General features: G+C 37.6%; 1 protein-coding gene across 4 annotated transcripts in view; it reads right to left on the reverse strand.

The window, feature by feature from the left end:
* TET1 (tet methylcytosine dioxygenase 1) overlaps positions 1–12,430 on the reverse strand; it is an 80,953-nt gene that overhangs the window by 37,360 nt on the left and 31,163 nt on the right. For all 4 annotated transcript variants that reach the window (XR_003925700.2, XM_030029761.2, XM_030029760.2 and 1 more), the window contains exons 4-6: positions 8,320–10,855; positions 6,998–7,088; positions 6,282–6,375 (exon numbers count right to left, since the gene is read on the reverse strand). Coding sequence is in view for 3 of the 4 variants with exons in the window: in XM_030029761.2 (XP_029885621.1) it covers positions 6,282–6,375; positions 6,998–7,088; positions 8,320–10,855 (2,721 nt within the window). In the remaining variant the exon portion in view is untranslated. The remainder of the gene's footprint in view (positions 1–6,281; positions 6,376–6,997; positions 7,089–8,319; positions 10,856–12,430) is intronic.

The raw sequence follows: 12,430 nt of genomic DNA on the forward strand, positions 1-12,430 counted from the left end.
AAATTCAAGTCTCAACTCCCAGTGCCCTCTTACCCTCCTTACTCCCTCAAATTTCCCTTTCTGTTATACTGCAGGCTATGGTAAACTGCACTTTGTATGATATAGATGACAATAAGAATCTACTCTCTCAGTTTGTTCAGGTAACTCATTTGTTTTAATTAAAGTAGTGATAATGGCAACTTAAATGGTTGCTCTTTTATAATACTTAACTTTACCTTAACATAGTTTTTTTGTTTCATGTCTACTCTATTAAAATATTTCAGTAGTTCTTCATACTAAACAATATTAAAACACTTTTATTTACTTTAGAAACCATGTAAAATTTTCTAATAATTTTGAATCTCAAAGCATCACAGCACTTAACAAAGAACAGCTTTACTTTGGATAATGTTACAAGCATTTTCATCCAAAATAATTCTCTCTAACTCCTCTAATTCTGTATTTAGCAGGTATGCCTCCTAGCAAACAGGAAAAATAGTGCCCGCACAGCTATAGTACCTGCTACACACACTAACTTAAGGTATTACAACATTATGGCAAGAAAGTGATGCTCTAATACAACGTGGTCCAAAAAGGTGAACAACCCCCCCCCCCAACCACCCTCTTCATGTGCCGAAATTAATTTCCTTCCAGACTTCTCCTATGGAGAACATCATTTAATCATAAAGACGGTTTAATAAATGAAATAAAACCTTGAAGTACAGTAAGCTGTTCAAAGCAGAATGGAGCTGCACATTCCACTTAAACCTGTGGCCAGGGGACAGTCAGTCCAGCAAAAATTTACTTTAAAGCCCTTTTCAAATATATTTCAAAAAATCCTCACTCTATTATGTTCCAAATAGCATGACAGCTTCACTATCCCCTAGCTAGCACTGCTGCACCAGACCTCCTGACCATTTCACTGCCAAGCGGCAGAAACAGAAAATAAGCGTCAGAGAGTCTGCTTACATGTGCTTGACTTCCTGATAAAGTGGACTTCTTGACAGCTGGGTTGATTAGTAATGATCATCCACTGCAGAGCAAAGTACCTTGCTCATTCGTCAGTTCATGTTCTTTAATAAATTATGCATCTCTTCTAATACTAACAATAACTTAGACATAGAGAGCCTAGAAAACTGGAGTAACTTCTCAGTTTTCTTGCTTTTTCAATTCCCAATTTCAATCACTTTCTCAACTCAAGCTAAACTAGCAAACTGAAAAAAATCATCTTCTCTGCATCTGTAAAAGAATCTATTGTTATTAAGCTCATTCAGCACTCAACGAATTGTAGTTTCTGGCATTTAGCTACAAATTCCTATCAGTTCAATGACCTATAAAATCTTGATTACAACAGTGGGTTATCTAAGCATTATTTTTAAAAAATTGATTAATTTCAGTAGCTAATATTAGGTTCAGGCCTGTACAGGACTGTATTTTCAAATTTAACTATATTTTAGAAGTATTTGTAATTGGGGTTTTTATCCATTTTTAATCCACCCCTATTTTTTTATTATTTATATAGCCTACTAATAAACAACCAGCACTACAGAAAAGATAATAAAGATCTGTCTGGTTATAAATATAAAACCCCCAAAAGGCAGACTGTACAGAAGCGAAAGAGTTTGAGAAACTACTTGCAAAAGGCATAAAAGCCCCATAATACTATATTTTCAAACAAATTAGGGCCACCAGCAGGCTAACAGAATCTGAAAGGTCAACAGATCATCCAAGTGCTTATTAAAAAAAAAAAAAAAAAAAAAAAAAAAGGTGCTCAGAGAAGATAAGTTTCAAGATGCAAAACCCACTTCTGCTGTGTTCACAAACAAGTAGTTTGGGAAGATTCTTATGTCAGAAACCTTCACGGGGGACAGCCAAGGATTTTTTTCTGAAGTTAAATCCCTGACAAAAGTGGTTAGAGGACAATAGCGACAAAAAAAACCAAAACCAAACAACCATCCCCCCTACCAAACAATAGCAATTTGCCAAGTGCAGATGATGTCCACCAAAGAAACTGAAGGATGAAACAACTGAAGTATTAAATGTGATGTGCATTGTCTTGATTTATAATACATTAGTACCAGAGGGCCTGAAGATTACCAAGAGGATACCACTCTGTAAAAAGACCCTAGAAGAAATATGTTGATTCGGTGGTCACATTAGCCTGGTATCTGTGTGGGGCAAAGCAGTGATCACACAGAAAAGTGTGATGCACAGGGAGAAGTTAAATAAACTTTTCTGAAGGGAAGTCACAGCTCAGCCATATTGCAGGTCTTTCTAGATTTCCAGAAGCCCTTCAGTAAGGTCCCTTAGTAAAGGCTCTTAAAAAAACCCTCATCTGTCTTGGGACAAATCAAAAGACCACACATGAATAATTAGTGAAAAGACACAAAACAAAGGCTGGTATGTCCCCAGTGGGAGCTCTGTAGAACTGTGTTCAAGCCTGTGCTCTTCAGCATGTTTGTTAAGGGTAAATAAAAGGATGACAACATTTGTTGATGACACTAAGCAATTCAGAGTAGTGAAGACAAGCACAATCTGCAAACAAATGAAGGAGTTGTCCATACTGCTGAATGGGCAGTAAAATGGCAGATAAAATTCACTGTAGATGTGCATATTTAATGCACATGGTGAAAACAATTCTATTTTTAGATAGAGATGGACTCTGACTTGGCCATTGCCATGCAGGAATGAGAATCTGGCGTAATGATAGAAAGCGCTATGAAAATACCAAATCACTGCTCTGCAAGGGAGAAAAAGCAAAAACAACTGCTAGGAATTACTGGGAATAGAACACAAGGCTGAAAACATTATGCCAACATTTTAACTCCTAGCATAAGAGAAGAGGAAGGAAAAGGAGAAATAAAGATGTCAACATTTATGAAAGGCAACTGAACACAAAGACACTGCCTCCAGCTCAGGGAACCACAGAGCTATGAATTACTGGAAAAGCGAGTCTTCTGGGAGGCAACTGCCCTGCTCTTACACCTTTCTGCTATCAGTCAGTGCCGGAGACAGGATATCGGCAAGAAGGACCTCCACCCTGACTGGGCCATTTTTATTGCTTATCTCTCGTCTTTATTCGGAGCTGGAGCCTTAACAATTACATTGCAACTCTGAATAAAGACAACAGATAGCAATGATAACTTAGTTGATCTAAACCAACAACCACTGAAACCAGGAGAAGGAACTCATAGGAAATGGGTTTAATCCAGGACACATTAAGACCCGAAGCTGACCTCCTCTGAGGTCAGTGACATGTATCTTTGACTTCAGTGCAGCAGGATGATGCCTACAGTGAGTTACTCATGGGCAACTAAAAAAATTCATAAACTGTTTCACGTAAACTGAGGTCATTGTAATTCACCATCAGACATACTGAGAGCAGAAAAAACCCCAAACCACACAACACACCTGTTACCACCTAAAGCACTGATAAAACAATGGGACCGATATGAGTCAAGTCACTTGTCACTGGCTGGTTATAGGGGATGCACAGTAACATGGAACTTTTTTATTATTAACTTACTATGAAGAAGTATGATGAACTTGGACAAAGCAAAAAAGTTAAAGAAATCCAAACAAAAGAAAGAAGAGTACATTTACCCCAGCATATGTCACAGAATGGTAAGTTATTTTCTAATCACACAGTTATCACCTACACAGATATCCACACACCTGAAATCTCTGGTGCAACACTATTAATTATATTTTGACATAAAAATGAGACGATACAATTTCTGATGCAAAAAAATCAGAGGTCAAGCAGTCTCCTTGCCACCGCATGTAGTGAAAACAATAGCGAACTCATCTTCACTGTGCAGTTTGCTTATGTGGGTGTCAGTCTAATGCTTACACATACAACTGTCATAAGGTTTCAAACTCTAGTTAGTATTTACTGAAAATATTTAGGTTCAGCTAATAGGAGCATTCTTATCCACATCCAGAGGGACAAAGTATCACCCTGAAATATTATATGTCAGAAATATACAGAGGAGACAGATGTTTATTTCTTCTCAAAAGAAGACTGAAAGAGAAAAGATTCTGCAAGTTTATGGTAACCTGAAATCTAAGAAAGAAACTATCAGCTCCTTTTGGGGAAAGGAGTCTGTCTCAGTAAATGTTTAACACACCAGGCACATTAAGAGAAATGGAGCCACTTAAGCGAAAACAATTTAGGAGGGAATCAATATTACAAAATGCAGTCACTAACAGAAGAACATATGGATACAGGTATTTTAGAAAGCCTCCTTTAGTCTTAAAATGTTTCTAATAAACCAATAAGACAAAATTATCTAGTGGAAATAGGGAAAATTAATTGGGAAAAATAGTTCAATTTGATCAACAGATACATTCAATTTTTTCTTATCATATTTGCTTCAGCAGAGCTCCATCATGGTGCTCTCACCAGCAAGTCTCTCGGGAGCCCCAAGGGCAATAGCTTGTCCATCTGCAAAGCAGAAATGAGTCTGTCCGAAACTACACTGTAAATGAGTAAGTGAAAGTCTCTGTGCAGCTGACAGAACCTTGTGACTGCAATTATCAGAGAGCACAGCAAACTTTTTCCATATGCTTTCAAACAAATTTCACAATTATGTTTCTTTGGTCATAGCCAAAACCCAAATATGCTCCATTATAAGGATTAATATTAGCATTGCCAATGAAAAGTTAATGCAACACATTAAGAATACCAACCCCGAAATGTGGATTTTATACAGGATGAAAGAGTTCTACAGAGGAGATTTCAGTGATTTCCTTCCCTCTCTTGTAATAAACAGTTACACAGTAACAGCAGACTTGGAAAAGCATTCATCCTCTTTAGGTCTGAACTTGCACACAAAAAAAGTCACTGCTGCACAAAACAAGATTGGAACTTAAGTTAAATGAACATTAAAGCTTACTCTCGCAAACACTTTACATGGAGAAATGTGAAAATTAACTAACTGGAGAGCAGGGCCCCATACCTTAAAACCGCCTTTTCTGTATGCATCCGAGTGCTTTCTGTCATATTGTACACACATGTTGGACACCTACAGCCATGCAGACATACAATAAAATCTATCATTTCTGTTTTACATAAAAGACAGTATGTTGATACTGGCAACAGAAAAATGAACGTTAAGAGTTAGTTTTAAATGCCCTCTTCCTTTCAACTGCTCACAACCGTTTCTAAGACAAGATTTTAAACTCCTGTCCTCTGTTAAAACTGAGTCTTTTATTTAGTTGAAACACTGAGAAAAATCATTCCATTCTTTTGGGGTCAGTTGTTTATTAAATTAGTTTTACCATTTTTTTTCTTGGATGCTGATTCATTATTAAATATTATCTGAAGCAACATGCACATATGGGATTCCTTTCTGAAAAACAGTTTATGTATTGAGTATGCAAAACACATTTTGACTGTCCCAAACACAAGCAGTAAATGTTTAGCATGCAATACCATTCACGTACAATATGTAATGTCATTATTTTTGTCATGTAGTTACAAACGCTAGTCTACCAACTGTACAGTTATCTTCATTGTTTTTTAATTGAGTCCGAAATTCCTAAATACAGCAATATTTTTTTTTCTTTTAACAACCAAGTTCTTTTATTATTTTCCAAAACTCAGTTTACAAGATTTCCATTCTACTTTTTACCTCCCTCGGTGGTTTCAGCAAAGATTAAGGACAATCAACTCTTTCCAAGCTCTCTCCTGGAGCTTGTGTCTGTTACCTCATTTCCTGGCTCCTATGAAGCAATGTGAGACAAGACTTTGGTGAAAACTATCACCATAACATTTACATTTCCAAATACTGACTTCAGTTCCTCAAAAATAGTAATGAACTCCATGGAATATGAGATTGAACTTCCTCATCCCACACACTCTCTTTTCTTCAGGTGTTCATACAACTGGGAAGGGTTTTAAGAAATGTTACTGGATAGTTTTCCAACTCTCCCAAGCAACTATCCCGTCTTTTCTCTCTTTCACACTTCCCAATAGCATATTTCAGCAGACAGTCCAACTTTCGGACACTGTCAGGGTCTTCTTACCCTTGATCGGGTCATCTCTGCTAGCTCTGTTAAGCACCTCTCTTTCACACTCATTCAAACCACAACATAACATATAGCACCACATCTTAAATAAAATAAAAAAAAATAAATTGTTTTCCTTAGCTTCATCATTCAGGCAGACTTGTAGATCAATTAAATGAAAAACCAGATCTTCGTTAAAGATCAGATTATATTTAAGCTCAAGGACTACACATAATTTTATATTTAAAAGCCACACAAAACAATTTTACTGCTGTAACATAAAAACTTACCCACTTGGCAATTGGACACCCCTGAGAGCTTTTTCCTTCCTTTCCTGTATAAACCACTACCTCTATTCTTACAGCGCTTCCTTTTGCTCCATACCTGCATTTAAAAAAGTTCATGAGTAAAACAAACTGCTGTAGACCACTTTAAAACAGGAAACATTTTCAATAAAACAAGAATAACATTTATTTTTACCGAGAACAGAAGAAAAGCAAAATGTTTATAATGTCAAAAAAATACTTTTGAATTTAAAATCCTATTTGCGAGAGTAATTTTTGACATCTCTCTTCTGATAACAAGCTTCTGCCGCTAAGGAAACATTATCTGGGGACAAAAAATGTTACCTGCATGTAAATCCTAGTGCACTTAGTCGCTAAATGTGACCTTTCTGTCCCGTTTGCCACAGCTTCTTCGTATGTAGGACGCTAGAAAACCTAATTCTGCCAGCTGCTCACCTGTCATTCCTATTGACCTCAATGGCACCTAAGAGCACACTGCACTTGAAATTCAACCCTAAAGTTGCAAGAGCTCAGAAGATGCACACAAGTTTGGAACTGAAATGCTAGTGCTCACCTCACGCACATCTGAACAGAAAAACACTTTACAAACGAGTACTGCAAAAAGTTTAGAAAAAAATAGCATCTGATTTCTCACAGCTCCTCTTCTTTCCTGTTTAGACAGTTAAAAATACCGTGGGCATTAAATGCTGAATGTTCCTCACCTGTTCTCCATTATTTCTCTCACAGCAGCAACACTTGGTCCTGTCCCAAGGTGTGTGTAATATGGGCCTTCATCTTTCTCTATAATTTGCTCTGTAAGCAGGTTGAAAAAACTAAGTTGGCACATACAAAATTTATTTACACCATTACAAGTAAGCTTAGAAATGGTTTAAAGAAACATCTTCCAAATTAAATCACAATACATAAAATCTGTCCCTGAAACGCAATGAATAAAGACTATGACAGATTTTTCTCCTCAGAGGCATCAAAATTATTTTATATTTGTTTCCTCCTATTAATCTGCTAGTATTTTTTCTTTATGTTATGAAGTAATCTTAATATAGTAATATTTTGCACTCTTTACAAATCTTCATTACAGGAGCTGGCATGTATTGACTAAGTAAGCTTCCCCATATCCTTGTTGGGAAGAAAACGTTATTAATTCATTTTAGACAAAGGAGAATTGAGGAAAAAAAAAAATTAACTGATAGTCATAAACTACAGAACAGAAAACATAATCCAGGCCTCTTAACTAGCACTCTGTTGATCCAGAACATTAAAGCAAAGATGAAACAATCTGCCTGTGTACAATTTGTTGTTAAGTTTTGTTTACTTGTTTTTCCATCTGTGCGCTTTGATAGTCTGAAAACACAGCATGTCTAACACCATCAATCAAGCTGTATTTGCAAAATCCTCAATACTGAGTTCGGTCTGACATCTCATCCCGCAACACAAATTATTATGTATGTGGCCTCACCTGAACTCCACCTTACCTTTCCTTTCTGTGATAAGAGGCCTTTGACATGGACTCTTTGAGGCAAACTGACATCGGTCATCTGGACTAACAGTGACAGTAACAAGACAGCCCACAACTATACCCTGCCGCTTATCTAACAGCATTTCGGCAACAATGACAACATACTGGGAAATTTTTGCCCAGCCCATCTCAGGCAAAATCTAGTTCTAGACCATAAAAATCAGAATCTGATATGCTGCAGATAAATACACATAGAGCACAAGTCAGCAACGACAAAACAACAAATAGAAAAACTCCTTTTCCTCCTAGGTTTAAATTTAAGTAGAGAATTTAAACCTGCCAGTTGCAATACCAAAAATACTCAATTCTGCTGTGCTTTGCAGGCCCAAAGAACACCAGGCAAAAGTTACAGAAAGGGAAAAGATTATTTCCTGCCATTTCCTAATGGTGAAACGCTGATCCTTTTGCAACAGCTAAGTCTCAAGTATACTTCCTCACGTTAAAGGAAGCAACATAAACACACCTCCATCTGAGAGGTACAGGCACAAGTTCGCAAAAAAGACTTACCAACACAGTCACAAGTTGGCAATTCAGATTGTCCTTTTTTTGTAGGTGTATCTATTAAATTTTTTGTAGGGGTATCAAGAAACTTCATAGGTGATTCAAGGAAACTGCTGAGCGTGTTTTTTGCTGGAGAACACCCTGAGTCGCCTGTGCTCTGTGGGTGGTCAGTACCCAAACTGGTTGACGTCAGAACGGTCACTTCGCCCGCACACTCCATATTCCTGAGAGCTTCGACAGAACCTGGTACCTGGGCCCCACCACAGGGAACAGGCAGCACCTGTGACTTCGGATCTACTTGTTGTTCGACAGCACCCTGCTGAATATAGGTTTTGTCTTCACTACGCATTTCGTTAGCTCTCAGGTTAGACTGATTAAAAGTTTGAGGCAAAGGATGCGTCTGACTGACATTCGCTGTTTGCTGTACCTGAGAATTACATTGTTCTGTAAACATCTGTAGGTTTTCACTTGGTCTGTTCAATAAGGATGCTGTTTTCAACTGTGAAACAGCCAGAGGATTACGGGAGGACAGGTCGCTATACTGGTTACATGCAACAACTTCATTTTTCAGTGGATCAATGCCTAGTGGGTCACCGGAGCCTGCAGTTTTGATTTGCTCATTCACCACTTCACAGCCAAACAACCTGTCTTTTTTTTTCTCTTGCGGTACTTCAGGTAAACATCTATGGAATTTTATCTGTGTTTGTGGGAGAAATAATCTAGTTTTTTCTTGTGATGCTAAAGTATTTTGATTCAGTGCTCTCTGTACTTTGGTTCTTGGAGATTTTTTTTCAGAGGGAGCTATTCTGGAGTCCTGTGGCACGGTTTGACCAAGCTTGTGCAGTTTTGATGATATCCAAATGTCCTGTAACTCGCTATGCTGGCATGACAACAGCTCTAGCTGGTTTTGATTATTTTGTTGATAGCGTGCTTCTTGAGGCTTCTTTTTGTGTCTTGGTTTCCATGGTACAGCATTTCCTTTTTTATTTGTTGGCTGTTTTTGCTTTAACATTAAGGAACTATAATTATGCCTAAAAAATACAGATTCTTTTTTCTGCAACACATCTTGGTTATATTTTGGCTGCCTCTCGTGTGATATTAGATTAAGCAGTGATGCCTTTATGTCATTCTTCTGCTCTGGATTTGTCTGGTTTGATTCAATTAGTGCTGCAAGTTGGGTTAGTTGTGTAGCTACATCCTCTTCATCCTGGCTGTGAATTCCTCCTTCTTTAACCAAAGAACTAGCTTCCAAGTTCAAATCTTTACAGGTTGGCTTTTGTTCTAACTGGCCAAGAGTTTCCAAGTTGTTACTTGTTTGCTGGACATTACGTGAAGCACTGCAATACCGTGCAAGGGTGACTGGATCATGAGTATAATTTTTCTTGGTAGTATATCCTGAAAATGATTTTGCATTTGATGTAAAGTCAGATAAAATTTTGGTATCTCTTGAGGATAACTGTAATTTATACATCTCGCCAGCCAGACTGGCAGGTTTATCATGCAATTCAGAAATTGAACTTTGGCCATTGTATAACACTGCCTTATTAGGGAGCTGCTTCTGTGAGTGACCGCAGTGAGCCAAGAGCTGTTGCTCATTCTGTAAGTAAGTGTCTTTGATTTCTTTTAATGCAGAAGATGTGAGGGAGGATGAGATATCCCTTTTATAACTATGGAGCAAGTTGGAAGTTGTTTCTTCTGTATGTTCAGTACTTTCAGTTTTAGCTGGTGAAGTTGTTTCTAAAGGGGCTTCGGACAACTGTGTTAAAGCTTCAATAGCTACAACCTGCTCTACAGTTAAATTTCTGTTTTTAATCAGGGACAAGAAAGTCGGCTGCAGTGAAGAATCCTCATGCTGTGTCTCTGTGTTAGGTACTTTAAAGCCATCCTTCCCTACGTGCACTTCCTCTTCAGGCAGTGGAGGACAACACAAGCTTTCTTGCAGATCTGAAATGGAACCCGCCTGCAAAACTGACTTACCAGCATCCTCAAAGATGCTGCAAGTGCAGTTTTCCTCTTTCATTAAAACATTTCCTTGTTCTTCTGGGTGAACACAGCCAACGCCAGTCGTCAGAGTGTTTACTATGTTATTCAGATTGGTACCCTTCATCCATTGCATATGGGAGTTGCTTGTCAAATCCGTCCTTTCCTCTATGGATACTTTTTTCAGTGAAGCAACCGCTTCCGGTGGTGAATAATGTAGGGGTTTTATGCCATTTTTGATGGTCTGTGCAAATGATTTTTTTGGCTCAGCTAACTGACTGGGAGAGACTGCTCTTTCACTGTCTTCAGCGTTTTTCAAGTGTTCGTTGCCTGTCACAGTTCCATGGATATCTCCGTTGACATGGACACCAAAAGATGGCTTCTCGTTATGTGCCCACTTCTCTGCTTCTAAGCCTGTCATTCTTTCTTTCTCCTTAGACTGCACATTTTCAATGGGTACTGTTTGGTTTGTTTTCACCCTGTATTTTTCACCATGACCACATATACTGCATTCCATGAGTTCTGGTCTGCGGCCATTTACTGGTTTGTTTTCTAAATTTGCCTATAAGATAATAATAAAAAAATTTGTTGTAACAGCTGTTCAAAAACATTAAAAATAAGAAGCATAAGATTTACAGCAATTAAACCCTACTTTGACAGATATGAGGAATATCCTAATGAAGCACAGGCACAGACAATGGAAAAAACCCAGGAAGTCATAAAAAAACCCTGACGCCTAAAGACCCTATCCATATTTATAGCTATTTGTCCCCACTGTTGTGAGGGGGGCAGACGAAGAAAGTGTGTGCGTGAGGTGGTGGTGGGAGACCAAAGAAATGAATGAACAGATAAGGAACGTTAGCATTTAGAATCAGATCTAAGGATTCAATTTTTAATGAATTTGCATAAGGAGATGAAAGTCTCCCTTGAGTTCAAAGCAGGACTGAAATCTAAAGGCTCGTACCACAGAAAGTTTAGTAGTAATTTGGTATAATTACACTGATTTGGTTAGACCAATAAACTGGTACAACACTTGGTTGGACACTCTAGCAATAATGGCTGGTTTTCAGGCTTAGTTTCAAGTCCTCACAAAATGACAAAACCTAAGCTGAAATGGATAGTAAGCCAATTAATATTAGCTCACCTGAAAGTTACCCTCTAAACCCTGTGTTTAGCTTCTGTATTTAGATGGTAACTTCCAGGTTTCTGAACAGTCTCTCATGTAAGCTATCCTTAATAGCATTTTAGTAAATTCTAAATTCTAATATTTGGTTAAATATGCTCTTCATCTTCACTAATATTATACAATTCCTGTGGTTGAAGCAACGTCAAAATCTAGAGTCAGAATACTGTGTCCTGGAAAGAATATGTATATGGGCCTTAAGGTACTATTATGGATATGAAGTAAGGAGTTATGCAATTTAAGTTAAAAAAAAAAATTAAGGCAGGAACTCAGGCAGAAACAGCAATAAAGGCAGGAATCCAATTTTTATTACATTAATGAAATTTATTCTATGTTTATTAAAATTTCTTTTAAAAAATAATTTTAAGTCACAATAGACAGTGCTGGTACTTAATAATATTGTAACATCCAAAAGTTATTTAAATAATCTGTAGCCTTAAGCCCTACTTAACAAGAAAACCAGTACTGCTTTTCAAATCAGATATAAGCAACACTACTGGTTAATTAACCATACGTTGGCACAGTACATCTTAGCAGTTCCCAGAAAATAGCAGCCAGTTTAATATAAAACATTCGGTTAAATCAGACATGCTTTTGTGGTCATACCAACTAAAGTGCATGGACTTCTCTGAGAAAATAACTCAGAAGAACAAATGCAAAATAGATTTATGATTAATCATAACCATCGAGATGGAATTGCCAGAAACCCCCCAGCAAAACAAGGCATACGGACCCAGCTCCATCTGAAGCCCAGTGTTCACCTCACAACTGATTCCCGACTGATAAAAAACAAAACTGGGAATCCATAGAATGCCCTAGATATTATGAGAGGCATCATAAATTCTCATGGAAATGCTATGTAAAAACACGTCCAGCACCTAGGCAGCTAAGTCAAACCTATGGAAATTACATTAAGAAAGAAAGATACCTTATTTAATGCTTTTTCATTACACA

The sequence above is a fragment of the Aquila chrysaetos genome, chromosome 11 (assembly GCF_900496995.4).
Source record: "Aquila chrysaetos chrysaetos chromosome 11, bAquChr1.4, whole genome shotgun sequence".
Classification (NCBI taxonomy): Eukaryota; Metazoa; Chordata; class Aves; order Accipitriformes; family Accipitridae; genus Aquila; species Aquila chrysaetos.